The 22,341-nt window shown below is 29.9% G+C and overlaps 1 protein-coding gene across 4 annotated transcripts in view; it reads left to right on the top strand.

Annotated features, from left to right (window-relative positions):
• LOC107446025 (uncharacterized protein CG43867) overlaps nucleotides 1-22,341 on the top strand; it is a 200,583-nt gene that overhangs the window by 54,102 nt on the left and 124,140 nt on the right. For all 4 annotated transcript variants that reach the window (XM_071188138.1, XM_071188136.1, XM_071188135.1 and 1 more), the window contains exon 2: nucleotides 9,388-9,655. In XM_071188138.1, the coding sequence (XP_071044239.1) occupies nucleotides 9,413-9,655 (243 nt within the window). In that variant the 5' untranslated portion in view covers nucleotides 9,388-9,412. The remainder of the gene's footprint in view (nucleotides 1-9,387; nucleotides 9,656-22,341) is intronic.

The raw sequence follows: 22,341 nt of genomic DNA, 5'->3' as shown, positions 1-22,341 counted from the left end.
TGCTCTTCTCGTATGTTTTCTTCTCAGCAGTAGTGTCCGACGCAAATAAAGTAAATGACAGCCATCTTATTTGAAGTTGAGAAATATAGCACTCGGTGTTTTAAATTCTCTGTTCCTTATTTCTGACAAAACAACCATATCGTTCTGCAATCAGCTTTTTCTTCTTCTTTTTCGTAAGGTTTTGTGTGTGCGTGTGTATATATATATATATACATATACATACATAATGGTGTGTGTGTATATATATAAAGCGTTCCAAAATAAGCAAGCTTTACGGTAACTGTTAATTATCAAGAAATTCTAAAAATAATTTCCCAATCGAAATTAACTTTTTAATAATAGTTAATTAATGGTTTTAATATTCAATTTATTTAATCTCTATCACTAAAAAATATTAAGACTGTGTTTAGAAGGCTTCGTCGTAATATGAAATACTTTTTTGTTAACAATATTCTATTTTTGTAACTGCTGTGAGTTTGCAATTGTTACTGAATTTATATTATTTTATATCTTTCGTTGAACAGCCGACCCAATGTTGGGTTCACCGCTACAAATGTTTAACCCCGTATCCTAGTAATTTTGTACCAATCCAGAAGACAAGGAAACTCCTGGATTTAACGTGCATCAGTCACCATTTACTACACGGGAAGTCTTCGGCCGGCATGGGATCGAACCCACGAACTCTTGTACATGAGCCCAGTGCCCTTTTAACCAGGCTATCCCGGCCCCTGTTACTGAGTTTGCAACTGAGGGGACTGTTAGGTTAAGTTTAGCCCATATAAAGCCAGCGTTGTCTACGTTCGCTGGCTTTACTATCCGTTACGTCATCCTACTATTTTTCAGAAAATATGTTTTCTCGTGACAATAGCATATTGTTTATTAAAATAAACTTATAGTAAAATTTAAAAAGTAATATTGTTGCTAAAATAAGAAAATTAAACTTTGATATTTTTTTTAGATTACCACTTTTTGACGAAAAACTGTTGACTTTTTTCATACAAAACCCATAAACTAGAATAAAGCAGAATAAAATGTTGTTGGAAAACGCTGTTGGTACAATCTTTGAAGATTCTACAGCTGTCTGAAGTTCCGTACATGTAATGCATCTTTCCCTTATTTGAGTACACGTCCATCTCTTCGGTGATCCGCAGCGCGAAGGAAGATTCTATGAGCAGCCTTTTTATGCCAGTCGCTGGGAAGCGCTCGTTTGGACCATGGCACTGTGGAACAAAAATCATTTTTCGCGGTCAAAAATAAAAAAAATGAAGTTATAAAAAAAAAAAAAATTCTCAATATGGTTTTTTGTATTAAAATATCCAAGGAATATGAAGGTGTATTTTGTTTTTTTGGTTTAGTAATGGAAATAGCAATTAAATGGAAACAAAGTCGAAATAAAAAGTTTAAATTTTTCAGTTAAATTTTTATTAATATGATAAATCCTTATAGTAAATAAAAATATTAAAACTATGCATGATTTATACATAAATGTATTTCTAAGATATATATGAATTCATTATTTTATATAAATACTATTAAAACCAGAGCCATTTCCCTTTTTCTGCCCAGTACAATGAAATTGTAACTTTAGGGTTCTCTATAAAAAAAAAGCCTTACGTTGCCGAGGTAAAAAAAAATGTTTACATTTGTTTGGTATATATACTCAAGAACTAAAAAAAAATTACCTGCGAATATTTGCGAATTTGGCTGATATATCGATTTTTATAGTCGTGTCATTTTTATAATAATGATAAAATTAATGAAAAAATTATAAAAATAGACTTGAGATTATTATTTTTGTTATAACATTTTCAAAATTTTTTATATCTAGCAAAATAGATTCATTATTTTTTTTAAATTCGATAATCGAATTTGTAATTAACAATCTTAAATATTTTGATTCAATTTATTTAGTTTAAATTTGTTTTGATAAATATTTGCGATTTTACATCTATTACTTTATTTATTAACCACAAATTTGTAATCGAAGATCTCAAAAACTACCAGTAAATAATTTTTATTTATTTACAATTTTTTCAATAATCATCCGCCATTTTGTTTTTTTTTGAAATTTTGACTTCATATTTGAAATCAGCAAACCTATAGGTGATCAATTTTTAGAACATTGAAGTTAATTTTCTAATTTTGGCCGCATTTTTCTGATTTTGTCCCACTGTGCATGGGTGTAAAGTAAAGTGATTTGTGCTCGTCTAAAACCTCCTAACGTTTGTACCATGAGTTTTGGGACAACCAGAATATGGTGAATATGACGGCAATACTTGTAGGGGGTAGGGCATATCATTCCTGCAGACAGTGTAACTTTTAATTTTCACCTAATTCAACTTTAAAATCAATTATCAAAAAGAAAGCAGTAGTTCCTTTACACGTAGGGTTGTTTTATTCTTAAATTTAGTTGGAATGTTTGGCGTATTCGATGTATATGCAACATTACAGCTTTTATTAATATTATTATTTTTAAAGAAAAATTTATACAAAGTTCTTTACTTACACCAGTGTTTTTTAAAATGTCGAATTTTGAAGCAAATAGCATGAAATTTGATAAAAGGCATGTTTTACTTCTTTTCAAATGTTAGACACGTGATGTTCTTCCTCGTGTCCCGTTATCATACCATTTTCTAGAACTAATGAGGCTTTGCATCCTGCTGTATCACATTTGTATTAATGCACTTTTAAAATCCAAATCATTTCATATGAAATTGGTATTAGGTTTCCCAGAAATAAAATTTCCTACCTCGCATGGATTCGATGTATTCAAAGCGCACAGCCATTTTTTACTTCCACTAATGGGCGAAAAATGATATCTGCTTTACAAAACCTGAAATTCAACCCCTTAAAAATATTCAGCCATTTATAAAAGAACAATTTTTCATTTTACAGGTTGTTAAGCTTGTTTTTACTCAATTCTATTTCACTCGTTTTACAACTATAATATTTTAAACGGTTAATATGTATTATTTTGTGATTTTTAACTTTGATTATTTTCCGTAGTTTTAAAATGCAAGACAAGGAGTAACGAAAACATTAACATACTAAAATTAAAAATTTAGATTAAGAATTTAGTAAAATATTTTAGTACTATACTTTAGTAAAATACTTAATCGTAAAATATTTAAGATTTAATCACAGATTTTTTTAAATTTTATGCCAAAGAATTTCTTTACCCAGTTTTTTTTATGTTTATATCGCTTCTATGTATGACAAATTAAAAAATTTCTAACCAAAAGAATAACTTGCATTTTTGTTTGAATCCCAAGTAACCTAACTACTGTTTTTCTTTTTATTTGGACATATTAAATAAAAGGAGGTTGTTCATTCAGAATGTGATCGGCAGGCGCATGATATTTTGCAGTTCATTTTACTTTCGAAAAAAAAAAAGAAAGAAAATTCAATTTAAAAAAAAACGAAAGAAACAGAATGCAACAAAGTAAAAAATCAATTAAAGAAAACGAAAGAAACATAATGCAACCCTGCAACAGTTTGGTTAGCATTTTCAATTGCGAAATGTAATATGCCATTTAGATTTTTATTTTTTAAATGTCGAACTTCATCTTAGTTTTTGCGTAAATCACTCTAAAAGAAACACCCAAGAATCGATTTAAATAAAAGTATATGCTTGTTGTAAAAAAAAAATCTTAAGAAGTTTTATAGTATTTAATTAACCCTTATATTACTCTGCGGGGGTATATTTTATTGCTTTTTTTATTTTTATTGGGGAGAATTAATTTTTTTTTTGGGGGGGGGGGTGTTGTTCATTAATCGACACAGGAGGAAAAATCGGAATACAATATTTTATAGTTTATTTTGATTTAAAAAAAAAGGTATATGCAAGAATTCGATTAGCATTTTTAGTCAGGAAATATAATATTCTAAACCTTTAAATTTTAAAAGATTAAATTAAAAGAAATGAAAATAAAAATAAATTAAAAATTTGTTTTTGTTTTTTTTTGTAATCCACTTTGAAAGAAACACCCAAGATAGCATATTAATCGATTTAAAGCAAAGCATATGTTAACTGTTTAAAAAAAAAAGAAGATTTATAGTATTTAATTAACTCTCTTATAATACTCTACGGGGGGGATAATATTTCGAAAAACTCTCGAAAAATTCGTGTGCTATTTCACTTAATTTAAGGAAGCTCACATTATTATTCTTTAAAAGAAGTTTAGTTGTAGACTCTATCACAAGAATTAAATGAATATTAAAATCTTAAAATTTAATTTTAAATTCTAGATAATGCTAATTAATTTTTTAATATTCAACAATTTAATTAAAATAATTCAATAATATATCTATATAGCAATTTTGCTATCCTGCATAATTATTTTGAAAATATTTAATTAATTTTTATTGATTTAATTTTTTTTTTTTATTGAGCTACCCTATTTCAATACTACGTAAGTTTTACGAAAACTAGAATATTTTCTTCCCTAAAGTCTTCGATCCCTTGGAAAAATTCCTGATTGGTGTCAAAAAGATATAGAGATCAACCTCACACAGGTACGTGATTTTCAATCGATGCACTTTTACCCGCTCTATTAACTATCTTTTGGCGAAAACAGTTATTGGCTATTTTGATGATGACTATTTTTTAAGATTACATCCGTCCTCTATATTTTGAGGGTTAAAAATGTACATCCACCGTAAAAAAGGTTTGCTTATTCAGAGAAAATAATTTTTGTCTGATTTTATAATTTTAAATATCTATTGCACTAATTAATTAGCATATTATCTGACATACAATCCTTTGCCAAACTATTAGACGCACTGTAAGATTCTATGTAAAATCTTAATTATCAGGTGACACTGTACAACTTTAGTGTTTTTGCGCGGCTGAAACCGATCTACACTTGTTTATGTACGTGTATTAATTGATTAACATTGTAATGCAATACGTTAAAAATAAATACAATAATGCGAAGTATATAAAAAATCTCCTATAATGACTCATTACATTTATGTTTTAATATAAGAGTATTGCATATAAACTCGTGCAAAACATGCAATTATTAAAACACTTCACTACGTCTAATTATTATAATATACTAATATAATACCTAATACAATAAATATTTTATATGTATGTAATCTATCGTCTAATTTATTCAATTGTCCCATTTATATTATATGTCGTCTAATTTCACCAATTTATACACGAAAACAAGTGCAAACTGGTTTCAGTCGCGTAGAAACAATTAAGCTGCGTTAGATCTCCTGATAATTAAGATTTTACATAGAATCTTATAGTGCGTCTATTAATTTGGCCAGGAACTGTGTAATATCGAGATTAGACCCTCGAACCATTAAGATTGCATCTTAATGCGTTAAAATCAGACAATTAAATCAAAAGTTATTAAGTTTTTTTTGTTGTATTATTTTGAATGCTACTCTAACTTGCGCGAAAAAAAAATATCCCAAAGTGTTTATTTTCGTACATTAAAAAATATACGTAACACTTAGTTATTCGTTTTATTTCTCCTGCTTTGAGTCTTTAGAATAATGTAGCAAATTTTTAGCATTTCCGAAGAAAAAAAAAGTGTATTAACTCAATCGAAAACAAATCTAAACATCCTGAAGCAGTTAGAAATAGTTCTGTCCAAAGAATGAGACGTGTATGATAAGTTCTTCTCTATTTTATCTTAGAACAGTTCCCTTTTATTCTTTCATAAGTTCATCAATGGAGTGTTTTTTTTTCTTCTTTTTTCCTTCATTGAGCATTCATAGAATGAGGGGTATTATGCATTCTCAAATAAACAATCAGAAAAGAACCGCTCACTTGCGAAACAAAAAGGGTCCTTACAAATCTATTTCTCTTCTCTCACGTGAAGAAAAAGATTCACGGTCACGTGATGGTAAAGGAAACCCTCTTTTTTCCCATTTATTTTCCCCCCTATAGTTGCTGTTTTATTTTATACCGGCTTTTCCATACCATTGTATGTATAAAAAAAGCATCATACTGTGTCCAATTTTTATTTTATTTTTAGAACCTGCATTTGCAGGATAGAGGGTAAATACAACTGCCCCTTTTCTGTCCATGGCCTGTAGTTCCCTTCCATCTGCTGGTTTCTTAAGCGATATTCTGAAGTAGTTTATTTTATGCTTGTCGAAGTTTTGCTTTTTTTTTTCTTTAAAAAAAAATAATATAGTTTTTTTCTTTTTTTTTAAAAAAAAAAATTGTTTAAATATTTTTTAAAGAAAAAAATTTTTGTTTCATTTTTTAAACGAAAAAACTTTTTTTAAATTTAAAAAGAAATATTTTTGATATAATACCGTTTGTAAGTATGGGATTTAAAAGGTAATATACTATATTTTTTGATGGCAGTGTTGGGCGATACGAATCGTCAAGTTTATTCGAATCTGTTCACTTAGTTGATTCAGATTACCTATTCAAATCATTAACTGATTTAAATTTACTTCGAATCAGTTCATTCGAATCACTATATTTACATTGAGCGTAGTATTTTTAAAAAATGCTTAAAGGTGCTTGGTTTCAATTTTCGTTCTTTTTAAAGCCCTGGAAGGTGTCTTTAAAAAATGCTTAATTTTCCCTTTTTGAAAATTATTTTTTTTCTTTACCATGTCGATTTTCGCTACGTATTCCACCCTCTGAAATCGAACCGAAAAATCTCTCTATCTTTTTATGGTGGCTAATATAATCAAGAAAAGAGTTTTTGTCAGTAACTAATTATTTTATCATGATCATGTAAAGTCTTTAAAAATTATTTTGCATTTTGTTAATGTATATAGTGTTTAAAAATATGTTTTGAGTGCTTAAAAAGTACTTTAAAGGTGCTTATTTTTTGTTGAGAGATTTGGCTAGACGCCCTTAATACCAATAATAAAAATGATTTCAGCATTCTATATATTTTATCATCAATGTATTAACACTAATATTGCTTATTTACAGATTTTCATATAAATAATAGTCACATTTGCTTTGCTGTTGATTTAAAGAGGATACTATAATTTTCTTTCTAATTTGGACTATAGATGTGGGTCGGGTAAATATCCAGCGGGTGGGTAATTTATAAATTCTCTACTCATTACCCCTGCGTTAGGTAAATACCCAAAATCAGGTTTTTGTCCCTTTTAAAGCATGTGACCATGATTTTGTCTTGCTTATAGTTCTGGAAATTATAAAACTTTAATTATAAAATGGAAATTAAAAATAAACAATAGGCTTTGTTACGTGATTTAAGTGAATAAATATATTTTTTTCTTCAAGGCACTGGTATAAACAGGATGGAATAGAAAAAATGAATGAGCAGAAGTAAAAATTTTAAAATTACCTANGTAAATACCCAAAATCAGGTTTTTGTCCCTTTTAAAGCATGTGACCATGATTTTGTCTTGCTTATAGTTCTGGAAATTATGAAACTTTAATTATAAAATGGAAATTAAAAATAAACAGTAGGCTTTGTTACGTGATTTAAGTGAATAAATATATTTTTTTCTTCAAGGCACTGGTATAAACAGGATGAAATAGAAAAAATGAATGAGCACAAGTAAAAATTTTAAAATTACCTAATTCTGTTTGTTTCTATTCATTCTATAGATTTAATATAAATGATAAAATTAAACTGAAATTTCGTATCTAATTTTTTTTTTTAAAAAAAGCTATAAAACTATTTAATTTAAAATAAGTTTTTTTATAATGTTTAAAATCATTTAATATTTTGCTTAAATAGTTTTTTTTCCTGCATCTTATTAGAAACAATAAAAAGAAAAACGATTTTTTTAAATTATTGATATTTTAGTGAAATTTTAAAATTTCACAATTTCAACACAAAAAAATATTGAACTATGGAATTTAATTTTCATATTCAGGAATTATTTTACAAACAATGAGCAAAATACTACTTAACCTTTAGAATACAAGACAATTTATACAATTAAGCAAGAAGTAGTTATTGTTTAGAAATTATAAATATGACTAAGTTAAATTTATTAAGATCTTGTATACTGTTTTCAATTCTATGTAAAATATTGATTAATTAAGAATAAACGATATTTGTGATTAAAATTTGGTTCACATGAATTATTATATATTTGTGTGATTTTGTTATTAGTGTTATTTGATATATCCTAATCAGACTAAAAATCATAACATTAAGTTTATTCAAAAAAAATTTCCAAATAAATTTTATGTATTTAAATTAAGAAAAAAAAATAGAGATAATATTTTTTATTCTTGTATTGTACCCATAATTAAATTTCTGTTCTCTAAAACATTAAGTGTAGTGAAACTTAATATATATTTTATTTATTTATTATATTTCACGTAATAATATATGTAAACCTTTGTTTAGAGAGTTATTCAATAAGTTAAACATTTAATTTTAAATCTAGATAACATAGTAGTTCCCCTTCCCCCAGAAAAGTTTTTTTTTAATAAGGGAAGAAGCGTAACAACCTATTAAACTTAACATGCAAAAATATTGATACATGCACGCTATCAGTAGCATATGTTTTTTACCCCTCTGAAAATTAAAATTATTATTAATCTCTATATTTTTTAATCAATTACTAATATCTATATCGAAACTCAAATATTTATTGCGAATTTAATTGAACACATTAAGCGTTATTGTTCGAATATCATCACATCACAACTAATTATGGATGCGAGAAGGATTACATATTGTTCATATGCAGCAAAAGTTTTGTATGATAAATGATCTACAATAAATTATTTAAAATCTGAAGGGAAAAAAAATTGCATTTTAAAAATATATTTCTCAAAACTTTGTTTGTTTGAATTATGATAAATGTAAAGTTCAGGATGATCAAGCCATTCTCATATAAAAATTAAAATAAAATGATCGAATAGAAGAAGAGACCATAGATATAGCATATTAGAATGACCATATAAGCAAAACTTAAATAGTACCTTTAATATATATAATTTTGTAAAGCCCAGGGTTTTATGAATTTCGGGTATTTACCCGGGAAAATATCCAGGGTATTTACCCTTAGTTATAAAAACCTGGGTATTTTACAGCTATAACTTGGACCCGATCTTGTTTGAATCAACTAAATCGAATCAGTATGGAACTCTAATTGTGGGATTATAGAGATTGTCTCCACTATTTCGTGATCAACGGTCATATATTCAATTATGATGGCGAGAACGGCAATGTGATCAGCATTGCTCGCAAGTTGTCCAGACCTTCACTTCCCAAATAAGCTGGTTCCCATTGATCTGAAGCTGTATGGTCTTTAGGCCTCCACTGAGATTAGAACCACAGTTCTTCATAATTATAGCTCAGTGCTTTTAGCCATTGGTCAATCGCGGCTCATTAGTAATATCTTTATAATTAATATTTATTTTCATTTATATATATCTAATATGCTTTATTTTGTATGTTCAAGGTTATCGCGGTCTATCACGTCCGATATGGCTGATCCAGATTTGGCTCGCCTTGGACCTATAGACCGTCTCAGTATGGCTTCATCTGCGAGATCTTCTCTTCCATCTATTATGGGTGAAGGGGAAGAAGGTGGTGGAGAGGCTTCTTGGAATCAAGGAGTTGCAGACAATGGTCATATTGCCAATAATGATGATGAAATTGATTGGAAAAAGAAATGTGAAGATTTGCAATCAACTCTAGTGGAAATTCGAGAACAGACTGAAGAAAAGGTATGTTTTATTAGTTTATGATTAAATTATTAATTTATCATGTCCATTTTTTCTCTTCAGAATAATGTTTAGAACAGGTTTAGAAATAGTTTTTTTTTTTTTTTTTTTACAACTGGATCCATTTTCAACAGACCATCAAAACCTGCTAAAATCTGAAACTTTATAGAAGTGACTCAAAACATTTCTCAGCAATGGAAAAAAAAATTACTTTTAGATAGTCAATATTTTAGTTTTGAGTAAATTTAAAGAACTGAGATGATTCTGACACTAGAACCGATTTGTTTCGTTTTTTCGCTTTGGGCAGATTGAAATTGTCGTGTTTTGAAGGGAACAGTTTTTGGTGAAAAAGCACCTTGATTTCTATGTAAGCATAGACAATAAAATAATTTCCGTGTGTTTGCTGTTACCTAGTTGGAATTCCGTAATCTTAAAACTTAAACTGTATAAAATATCTGGGCACCTGAGGCCGCTTGCGGCCCTTTTCCCATTCATCTTGAGCTTGATCTGTGTGGTGCTTTGATGAGGTTGTGGGAATGCAAATGAAGTAAAGGACTATTCATGTGGTTCATTGAGGTTCTGACTATGTAATTATATGCAGTAGGGTGAATTCCGTAATCTTGTTCCAGAATCTATAAGAAATGCTAAGCAGCTGTTTGAAGCAAAAGTATAAACTTCAGAAAAAAGTGCTAATCACTGTGTCGCTTAAAGTTGAAATCATTTTTATTTAAACAAAATAATTTTTTTAAAATTAAAATTAAGTTTTAAAATTTTTTGTATCAAAATAAAATATTTTTAACGGTATTCGTTTTTATACATTAATTGCACGCTGACTTAAAAAAAAATGATTAAATTAAAAAGAGATAAAAATTGACGTAAAATGTGAGCTGTGGAGTATGTTTGAGTCCGAAAATTTCCACCGTATCCCAGGAAAGTATAAATATTATATTTGTATTACTTTTTCAATTAAATTTGAAATGTTTTGTGATAGTTGTATTGTTTTAAAAATTATGTATTTGTAATAATTTTTTGAGTATCCATATGCTTTTAAATATTTATTGCTGGGCAATAATCATTTATTGCCCAGCAATAAATGATTTTTTAAAAGATCATACTAAATTTAAAGGATTTCACTTTTGCGGAAACTGGTAATGGGTGACGCGGAGTACCGGCCAATGTGGCCACCTCCGTACATGATGAATTGTTTTTTGAATCAATGCCTGTGTTATTAAAATCAGTTGATTAGTTAGATTAATAATTAATTATAATGAGGGAAGGGAGAAGAGAAGGAAAGGACAACAGATAACAAATAAAAGCAATAATTGGTCACCGCAGTTGCTATCGAACAAATCAGAATCCTGCAAAATTGTCCGACTCACTTGTCACCATTAAAATAATTTTTTTTTATATTTTAAATTTTGGGTAGGAAAATAATTTTGGTATTTTCGAAATTTAGATTATGCTCAAGATTTCTGGAGATTCCTACTATGTGCAGCAATTGATGTTTTCTCGTATTCTTTTGATCACGGACACATCTATTGTGTTCTAGTTGGTTCAATGTAGCAAATGTCGCTCCAGTGGTAAATGCCCCAGCAATTTTCAATACTGATAGGATCTTTAAGAGACTTAAATATAATTTTTTTTAACAGGCCTGAAAATGACTTTAAAACCCAAACGGTTATTAGTAAGGCCCGGATTTTGATGACATTTGCATTTTTTTTTGCATTTTTGGACATTCTTTGTCCTTTAGAGCATTTTTTGAGATTTATAGGGCATTTTCTTTAAAATTTTGGGGCGTATTTTGCATTTTAAAGCATTTTTTAAATTTTTTGTTAAATTTTTCTAATTTTTATTATTTTTTATAATTTTTTATTATTACACTGGCTTCCAAACAATGAAGAAAATTTCTAGGATATTAACAGGTGAAGCAACATCTTTTCAAATTGAAGAAGAATTGTCAGTAAGTGTGACCGTCCTTTTCAAGTACGCACCAATAACATCAGTAGACGTTGAAAGAAGCTTCTCCTGGTATAAAAATTTGCTTTCAGACAAGAGACGCTCGTTTACATTTCAAAATATTAAAAAAAAATTTAATAATCCACTGTAATTCTGATATTTAGTAATATTATGAGATGGAAGTTGTTATATTCATTTAAGTTTCTATACAAAATGAAAATGTTTTGGAGTCAATATATTTTCTTTTTTTTTGTTATTTTTGGATATAAAACATATTTGTCAAACTTTAATGAACGTAGAACAAGTATTGCATTGCTTTATATTTTTTGAAACGACTCATAATAATTTTAAAGAGTAAAACATTGTTTTAGTTCAATATTTTTACTTCTATTTAAGTCATGTCATAAGGCATTTTTAGCGCAATTTTTGCATTTTAAAGGCATTTTTTGCAGTTCGTAAGGGCATTTTTTGCACTTTTAAGGGCATTTTTTGCAGTTCATAAGGGCATTTTTTGCACTTTTTAAGGGCATTAATTGATATTTTTTAGGTCATCAAAATCCGGCCTCTAGTTATTAGCAATTTTATAACACACAGGAGGGAAAAAAAAAGAACAGTTTTTTTTAAACAGTTAACCTTTTTAGCCCGTGCTGTAGCTTTTAAGCTAATTATTTTTTACTTTATAGGAATTAATTTTATTTACCTTTTTTCAAGAGGAGTTCATTTGAGGCAGAATTTTCAATTGTTGTTTTACATATGAAACTTTGCTTGGGGCATTATAATAATGAGCCACATTTTATTTCAAAACAAGACTAGGGAGCAGTTGACATTTATAAAAAATATGGCTTATCATTATTGTAATGATCGGTCTGAAGGCTCAGAATTAAAAAGTAAGGTAAAGCCTGATTTTAAACGCACATCCAGTACTACATTATTTTTGTAGTTTATTACAACTACTTTGTTGCAAATGTAGTTAACTACAAACTACTTTCGTAGTTTTTACAAACTACTTTCGAAATGTAGTTACTACTTCACCATTTAAAGAGACGAACTTTGCTGGAAAAATTAATTAAAATCTTTGTTGGTTTTGAATAAAAAATTAGTTTATATTAAACATGGGGAATTAAGAATAATTTATTCATATTTACTTGAGCCTGTTTGTTATACTAAAACATTTTTTAAAAAATATGTTCATTTTACCTATAATTTTTTATGCCTCTCTCGACTGCGAATATTTAAATTTAGAATTGCTAGTAAATTATCAAATACTCGCAGTTTCGTTAAATGTTTGATGTTCTTTTATTTACTCTAAGAAATTATGCGCATCGAAAACATGTTCCCTTCCTTTAAAATAACATCAATGTTTCGCAGGTGTTCATTCGCATTTAAGAGATCTGACCAAAGTAATAAATCATTTATTATTCGTTGAATATTAGTTATACGTGATACTAAATAAACAATTGTTAACGCTTAGCCACAAGGGTATTTTCATGTCCGTTCCGTGAAGTTTTCGAACCTTGTTTCGTTACTTAATTAACATTAAAAGTAGTTTCCTTGAATAGCTATAAACTACTTTTTTTCTATCGCACTGCTCACTAACAATTTTTGCTAAAAAAGTAGCACACTGCGCTACAAACTAAGAAAAAATAGCGACTACAGTAATTTCACTACTTGTAGTACGCTATTTCTGACCACTGTTATTTATATTGCTAAAAACTTAAAGCAGTTTTGCGATTATTTTTTTTTAGTGTGTATCTAATGAAACTAAAACTAAGTTTGTGTAACTTATTAGCCAACTTTGAGTTATCCCCCCCCCTTTTTTTTTTAAATACCATTATACATATAATTAAAAACGTGTGCACTTCCCATTTTTTGTCACCTGCATAAAAATTAAAGCATAAAAACATTTTATTTATAAATTAAGTCTGGAATAAATAATCATCTTATTATTAGAAATAAATGAATAAATATATAACTTTTTTCAACAAAGCTCTCGCCATTTCATTAAGTGGTGATTTTGAATATTTAGTTTTGCTACGAGGTACATAAGTCCGGGGTATTACAGGAAAAATAGCATTTTCAGATATTTTTTACTTGGTGCTATAGAATGTTTTTACTAACTCTCAATTATTGTTCTTTCCCCTTCAACTGAGTGGTAGATTGCAACTGCAGATAAGGTTTAACTCGTCAAGAAAAGAAAAACACAAAATGGGGGACTTTTTTTAAAAAAAAAAATTAAACTAAAATAGCCTTGTAGATCCACAAATATTTGCAGTCTGAAGAAGTTACTTCATGATGTCTACCGTTTGAAGAAACCAGTCTCAACCATCGTAGCTAGTTGTGTATATCCCTTGATTTATGAAGCGTTGCCTAATTTTTACTTTTTGTCCTGAAGTCATTTTTTGAGCCCGTTCCACTCTAAGTGATTATGTATAAGCAATTAAAAAGGATTGATAAAAATCTTCATCGAAAACTATTCAATTATGGAGTACGCGTAATATAATATGTGAAGTTAAAATATTTTAACATTCTAACACATTACTTTACGCCATATTTTTTATCACTTACTAAACGTAATATTTTTATTAATTATGGAAAACAATACTTAGGGCAATTATTTCTAAGTACAAGACTAATTCTTCTATTTTATTTATTTATTTTAAGTTTTAATTTCGCCTTTATATCAACTGTGCGGCGAATAAGACTGGTTTTTCCGCTTTTGTTGTGTATTTTAAATATTTTTTAAATTTATTTTCAGTTGTTGAGGGCCAATAGGTTTTCAAACCTTAAAAAATGTTTTAATTTATTAATAAAATTAACTTTTTCTGTTTTCAATTGTTTGAATTTCTTTTTCAAGGCCTGTAGCTGTTGCCTTAACTTTATTGCTCCAAGCCCTTTAATTTTTATATTTACTTTATTTTTCCTTTAAACGTTTGTTTATTTAATGTTTTGCTGTTTACTTAATTCTCCATTTTTTCAATTTTATATGCTTACCTAAGTTGAATTCTATTTTATGGTTTTGTTGGTCAGTAGATAATACTTAAGTGCGTCTATCTCAGCAAGAGTTAAAATTACATTTCTTAATAAATTGTTTTTTCATTGAAGGTCACTATTTTGAGGATCAGTTGCACCGATTTTCAATGCTTTTTTCCCTGTTCCTCGTTTTTGCATATTTTTTTCTTTTTTTTTTAAAAAAAAAGAATATTTAACCATTTTTTTTTAAATTTGTATTTAAAGTTTCTTTTATTAATTTTTTTTCTACCAAATTTTAATTTTAAAAGTCAAAATTTTTCGATTTAACTTGATTAATATATTTTTTATTTTGACTGTCGTTGAACCGCTGATCCAATTTTGGGTTTACGACTATGTTCAATTCCGTAGCCTTATAATTTTGAACCAATCCAGAAGACAAGAGACTCCTGGATCAGTACCCTAAGAAGCATGATTTCTTATGGGAACATGGTGGACGTGCATCAGTCACCATTTACTACACGGGGAGTCTTCGGCCGGCTGGGATCGAACCCACGAAATCTTGTACATGAGCCCAGTGCCCTACCAACCAGGCTATCCCGGCCTTTAGTACCGAATTTGAAAACTTTGAAATAATTTTATTTGTATTCATTAAAAAAAAAAAAGCTGTAATTTCTGATTGTCCCTCTGACATGAATCGCCTAGTAACCGTTTTGTTCTGGTAGGTACTGATGACGTACCTCTTTTATGTGATACTAAATTCTCTTATTTTATAACTTGATATAGTAATGACTTATATAAAATTTAAATTTTCTGCCGCTACTTCCATATTTTGCATTTTTCGGAATGTATGGAATTCCAGAAAGAATTATTATTATATCATGGTAACGTTATTTTATAAGTATCTTCACCATATATCGTTAATATCACGCCTCACGTTAGAATTGAAATGCACTCTTATTATCGACTATAGGAAATATTGAATATAATAATGAGTATTTTCGGAAACGATAATTATTGAAATACGATAATATTACGATCATTAACGGCAAATTCCGAATACGATATTATGAGTTGATAAATTTCGTTTGGGTAACGAAAATATTGTCTGATGTAAAAATAATGTAAATAAGCTAATTTAAAAATATTACTATGTGTCGCAGAATATCGATATTTTCTGACGATAAATCTTTCCGATATCGCCTGCCACATCTGTGAGTCATCGAAATTCAACCTTTTTCGCATGGTATTACTAGCTAAGAAATAATTTTTCCTTTTTACATAAAAAGGACATATTAGATAATTTATTGAAATACTAAAGTTTTTGAATTATATCAATTTAAGATTATATATGGTGTATCGTAAATATCATAAAATTTGTAAGGACGCTTTATAATTTTAAAATGCCAGCTAGCAAAATATCGAATAGTTCAAGAATGGATTTGAACTCTTGGATGGAAATTATCCCCCCCCCCCTAGATTCGTGCTTTATTCTTATCTCCCTGCATTTGTTTGCATTTGCAAGTGATCGAAATTTAATTCGACTAGCTCAAGAAAACTCACATAATTTACCTTAAAAATAGCGAGCTTCAAAATTTTTTTGTGAAGATTTCACCTATCCTCTAAATAACATGATAAGGAGATATATGCAAATCTTATTTCCTAACTACTTAAGATGTGATAAATCAATTTAAATTATAGTCACTATTGAATGGTTCTTTTTTTGCGGATGACTTACCAAGCAAAGAAAGATAATGATACGCCCACGTATAAACGCATCTTCAAAACATTTATCTAAATAATGGATCTACTTTGATGGTTGCTTGTTGTTCCCAGTCTATCCTTTCATTTATTTTCACCATAACTCCGGTAATTAGTGTTGCATTTCTTTTTTAACTTTGTGTTTAAGTTTCACTTATTTGTTTGTGATGTTAGATACAGATTTAGAAAAGAATTTTAACTGTAATTGAATCTGTAAAAAGGCCAGTTTATGGTTACAACAGCTCAGATGTTAGTAATAAGTAGAGCCCGGATTTTGATGACCTAAAAAATCTCAATTAATGCCCTTAAAAAATGCCCTTACAAACTGCAAAAAATGCCCTAAAAAGTGCAAAAAATGCCCTTAAAATGCGAAAATTGCGCTAAAAAAGCCTTATAACATGACTTAAATAGAAGTAAAATATTGAACCAAAACAATGTTTTACTCTTTAAAATTATTATGAGTCGTTTCAAAAAATATAAAGCAATGCAATACTTGTTCTACGTTCATTAAAGTTTGAAAAATATGTTTTATATCCTAAAATAACAAAAAAAAAGGAAAATATACTCCAAAACATTTTCATTTTGTATAGAAACTTAAATGAATGTAACAACTTCCATCTCATAATATTACTAAATATCAGAATTACAGTGGATTATTAATTATTATTTTTTTAATATTTTGAAATGTAAACGAGCGTCTCTTGTCTGAAAGCAATATTTTCGTTACCCAAACGAAATTTATCAACTCATAATATCGTATTCGGAATTTGCCGATAATGATCGTGATATTATCGTATTTCAATAATTATCGTTTCCGAAAATACTCATTATTATATTCAATATTTCCTATAGTCGATAATAAGAGTGCATTTCAATTCTAACGTGAGGCGTGATATTAACGATATATGGTGAAGATACTTATAAAATAACGTTACCATGATATAATAATAATTCTTTCTGGAATTCCATACATTCCGAAAAATGCAAAATATGGAANTAAATACAGTCGAACTCGTTTATAACGAGCACAAAGGGACCGTAACATGTACTCGTTAAATCCGAGTGCTCGTAATAAACGGGTCCTTAAGGCAGGCTTGCAACCAGAAGAGGGGTGGGGGGTTGGGAGGTCAAATTATTGAGTTTACATAAAATTTAATTAATACTTACTTACTTAATTTAATTAAATACTTTTCTTAGTTTAATGACAACTATCCCCCCCCCCACAACCAGCAAAAAATTTCTAGTTGCGCTACAGTCTTAAGGGAAAGAAGCAATAAACGTAAGGAAAAATGAAGGAAAAGATTCTTACCAAAACATTTATTTTTTTCATTAATCTACATATTTAAAATAGTAGTTTGTCAGCTTACATTGAAGTTTCAGTTCGCGGTTTTTTTTTTATTTCGCGCGCATTTCTTATCATTTTGAAAAAAAGATTGCAAGCCAGAAAAATATTGCTCGCTAAAACGTAAAACCGGGTCTTGCTCGTTAAAAGCGACTTCTGTTCCATAGACTTTACATTGATCCAACCAAATATTCTCGTTTCCCTCGGTAAACCGTAACCGTACATTAAGTAACGTTAAGTACGTTAAGTAAACCGTACATTTATCGACGAAATAAAATTGGTCGTTGATACCCGATATTCATGTGAGCGGGGCTACCCGAAATCCAATTTTTTTGTAAATTTGTAATTACTCGAACAATTTTTCACATACAAACTTCTTTCTTTGTGCAAATTAAACTTAAGACTACATACTTTAATGCTGTATGTATAGAAAAAAAATTTTTTTTAGTATTAAAACGAAGTTTAATCGAAACATTCAACCAATTTTTCTTAATTTCATGACTACTGTATTCAACATATTTTCAAAACTATTGTTTACCATCTTAACAGCTGCATAAATACTTGAAACTTTGTAAATAATCTTTTTTTAATATAAGAATTAATGTCCGATGGCCCATTGACTTGAAAAATTATTCTATGCATATGAAATTGACAGTTGGCGGGGGTACCCTTTGGGCGGGGCTACCCGACTCTCCCCTAATTGTTTCTTGATCCGCTAATATTTCAGAAATGATATATTTTAAAAAAAATTGCTCGATTTTGGCATTTTTTAAAATGTTTTTAATAAATTGGAAGGCTAATTTTTTTTAAAGATATCCGTGAAAATTATGTTAAAAATAGTGTCCTTAGACTTTAATTCAATGGTTTCAATATAAGTAAGACAATACCAGTTAATGAAATCGGAAAAGCAAAAATTTTGTTACCTGTGAGCAGTGGTTGGAAAAACATTATTTTTGTAGTTTACAACATTTACTACTACTTTGTTACGAATAGCTACCTACAACTACTTTTTTTTTTTAAATGTAGTAACTATAAACTACTTTGGAATTGTAGTGACTACTTCGCTACTTTAAGAAACCGAAGTTAGCTGGAAAAATTTATTTGCACTTTATGTTCAAAATGGTTTTGAATGAAAAATTGGTCTATATTAAACAAGAAGAATTATTTAGAAACATTTATTCATTTTTAGATGAGCCAGTTTGTTATTCTACAGCATTTTTTTTTCGATTTTGTTCATTTAGTCTTTAACTTCTTATGCCCTTCTTGACTGCGAATTTTTAATTTAAGAGATGGTAGGAAATTATCAAATACTTGCAATTTTTTAAATGTTCAACGCTGTTTTATTTTTGTATCTGTTCTGCATTTGCTTTTTGTATCAAACTATTAAAATAATATTTTTGTGCACGAAAATCTGATCTTTAGAACAAAAGTTTATGTTCCTTTCTTTTTCAACTTAAACATTACTAAAAAAAAGAATATGTTACGTCCGTTTATTATTAAAAGATGTCGATTTTAAATCCTATTTTTATTATATTTGTTACCAGCAAAGTTTGATACCCTGCATATTATGGAATACTTAGGTATCTTAAAAAATGCCGAAAATTGGAAGGTAAAGTATGAAACGAGTCACAGATTGTCTGGGTATTCTTTCTATACCGGCGTTTCATACTTTGTAACGTATATATTAGGCCTCATTTATGTCAGTCTCTCATTATTTTTTAAAAATAACATATGGATTAAGAGAGTGTGATTTTTGTCGTCTGTTTAGGAAATAAAGAATCTAATCTCTCAAACTTTCAATAACTAGTTACAAATATCCTCTACGGATAACGCTGCTGACTGGGAAAAAAAAGACGTTTTCTGTTGCAAGTTGAATCATTCCAGCTTAAATATTTGATCAGGTGTAAGTAAATTTTGTCCCGTGTTATTGCTGCACTATGTAGTTATTTTGATGTCATATCGTTTAATAGTTTTATTTTTTGAGCCATTTGTTGCAAATTCTGAATCAGAAAGTGGCACATTTCTGTCGCTAATTTTTTTAAAAATTGGTGTTTCAAATAGCTGATCATTTTTTTTTTAAAATTGGTGTTTCAAATAGCTGATTATTTTTTTTTAAAAATTGGTGTTTCAAATAGCTGATCATTTTTTTTTTTAAAAATTGGTGTTTCTTCAAATAGCTGATCATTTTTTTTTAAAAATTGGTGTTTCAAATAGCTGATCATTTTTTTTAAACCCCAGTTAAAGTGTATATATTAATTCTTATACACTGGTGTGAAAAAGTTAAGGACTTCGTGGTTTTAGTAGACTTAGTGGTAAGCTTGAACAGCTGGGTTGAAAGTCGATAAAAAATCATACCAATTACCAAATGTAGAAAGATAGAAAAGTAAACAACTTGCAAAAAAAAAAAAAAAAGAAAAGAAAAGAAAGAAAATTAATCCACAGGAACAATAAGGAACGTTATTGAAATATAGGCTTAAAACACAATTGTACAAATGACCAAAACGTCAATGTTACACGTGTTTGGCAAGGAAATTTCGGCTTTTAGTATTGGAAGTGATCAAGTCTGACTGCTACGCAGAATTGTCATCATATGCATATGTTGAGAACCAGGTTGTTAATAAGCTGTGAGGAATTGTTGCCCTTTCCTGCACTAGTGCTAATTGCAGCTGCGGAATTGTTGCTGGTGACTTGGGACGTGCTACCAAGCGTCTCCCTCAAGTGTTCAATCGGATTAAGATCCGGACACCTCACCGGTCAGTCCATGCGTGCAATATCGTCACTCTCCTATAGTTCTGTGACAGCCACTGTACGATTAGGTGTAGCGTTATCGTCCATGAAGATGAACTCAGAAACCACAGCTCCTCTAAAAAGACGCACATGAGGAAGGAGAACCTCGGTACAGTAGCGGGCACCAGTGACTGAACCATCTTGGAAGATGTGTAGATCAGTACGGGTACCAGGCATGATACCGCCTTATATAAGAACTTTTCCAAATCTTTCGATGATGTCCGAGGGTTTATTGCGTGTTCCTCACTCTCTCCAGATGTGTATGCATTCAGAATCACTGGTCAGACTAACTCCGTTCTCATTCGTAAAGAGTACTCGACCCTATTGCGCATCTGTCCAAATATTGTGTTCCTGGCACCACATTAAGCGTCGTCTCCGGTGAACTGCGTTAATGAAACACACCGTACGGGCTATCCTGCAAATAAACCACCCTTCTTCAGTCTTCTGGCCACGGTAAAATGCGATGTCGGGCTTCCAGTACTTTGCTCTGTGTGCTTAGCTATTTCTCCTGCAGTCAGCCGTCTGTTCCATCTAGCCTGTAGGACTATATGCCGATCGTCCGCTGCCGCGGTTGTGCGAAGGCGACCTCTACTAAACCTCCGGACAGCTGTTGCCGTCCTTTGAAATGTGCTCTATGCTCGCGAAACGCGATGCTTTGGGCGATTCCGAACTCTGCAGCCACACTGGTCACACTTTGCCCTTCCAACTTCCCAGTGATTCGACCTCGCGTAAACTCATCCAGCTGTAGTCTTGTGTGTGGCCTGTTGGCCATATCACACCGTGACAACAAACTCACTTCGTTTAAACTGATGTATACTGTGCAATACCATTTACATAAATACTGAGTTTCCACCGCGAGCTCGCCTTATTTCCTTANAGGATTCGTGAGAAGCTCATCATCAGGGATGTTTCCCAGACCGTCGCCAATAGCCCATTGTGCAGCTCTAGTGCGACGTAAATTAACAACAACAACAATCCACCGCGAGCTCGTTTTATTTCCTTACGACACGCTCCCCGGAACGTCATGGTGCATATATGCAAATTTTCTACTCTACCTTACCGTGATTGGCTTTCTCAGTGTCCTTTCTCTCCGTTGTAACTCAGGGCTAAAGAGAATAGAAGGGCTGGTTCACTCCTTTGAAGAAACTCTCGCCGCGCCAATCCTCCGATTTTCTCTAGTGACGTCAATTTGGCGCAAAGCTCGCACTTTTACTTCAAGAACAGAGCGTTCGGCCTTACTTGCTCTAACTAATATTGGAGCATTTCTTTTTGTGACATATTCTAAGACATTTGTTATTTTCTATAATGACTTTCCTCAGTTTTTGCCGTGAATTTACAAAATTTTAAAACTATTAACGAAATGCCAGTTTGCGCTATTGCAACTTGCAAAAATTCTGATAGAAAAACAAAAGGAAAAAATATAATTTTCCGCTTGTTCCCTAAAGTAAATGAACAACTATGTAAAGAATGGATTCCGAAATGACACAGTTACTATAAAACAGCAAAAGTTTTTTCTATCGTTAAGAACTTTTATAATAATTCGTTATCTAAATAGAAACCGCCTCGCGTTACTTAAAAAAGAAAAGCATGTGAAAAAAAAAATTAAAAAATGGATAAAGTCAAAGAAAATTAAAACGTAAGTAAAAAGTATGAATAAAATATATAGTGTACAGTCAGCAAAAAAAAAAAGATATCACCCTGAATAACTTTTGTTATAATGATCGGATTTTCACGATCTAAGTGTCAATCTTAATGGTTCCCGGGGGTGACCTCAAATATGCTAATTAATTAGTGCTAACTATTAATTAAGTTACGAAATCAGACACAAAAACGTACTTTCTCTGAATAAACATGTATTTTTTTTTACATATTTGGA

The sequence above is a fragment of the Parasteatoda tepidariorum genome, chromosome X2 (assembly GCF_043381705.1).
Source record: "Parasteatoda tepidariorum isolate YZ-2023 chromosome X2, CAS_Ptep_4.0, whole genome shotgun sequence".
Classification (NCBI taxonomy): Eukaryota; Metazoa; Arthropoda; class Arachnida; order Araneae; family Theridiidae; genus Parasteatoda; species Parasteatoda tepidariorum.
Note: the sequence above shows the minus strand (reverse complement) of the source record. Positions and strands in the feature narration are given on the sequence as shown.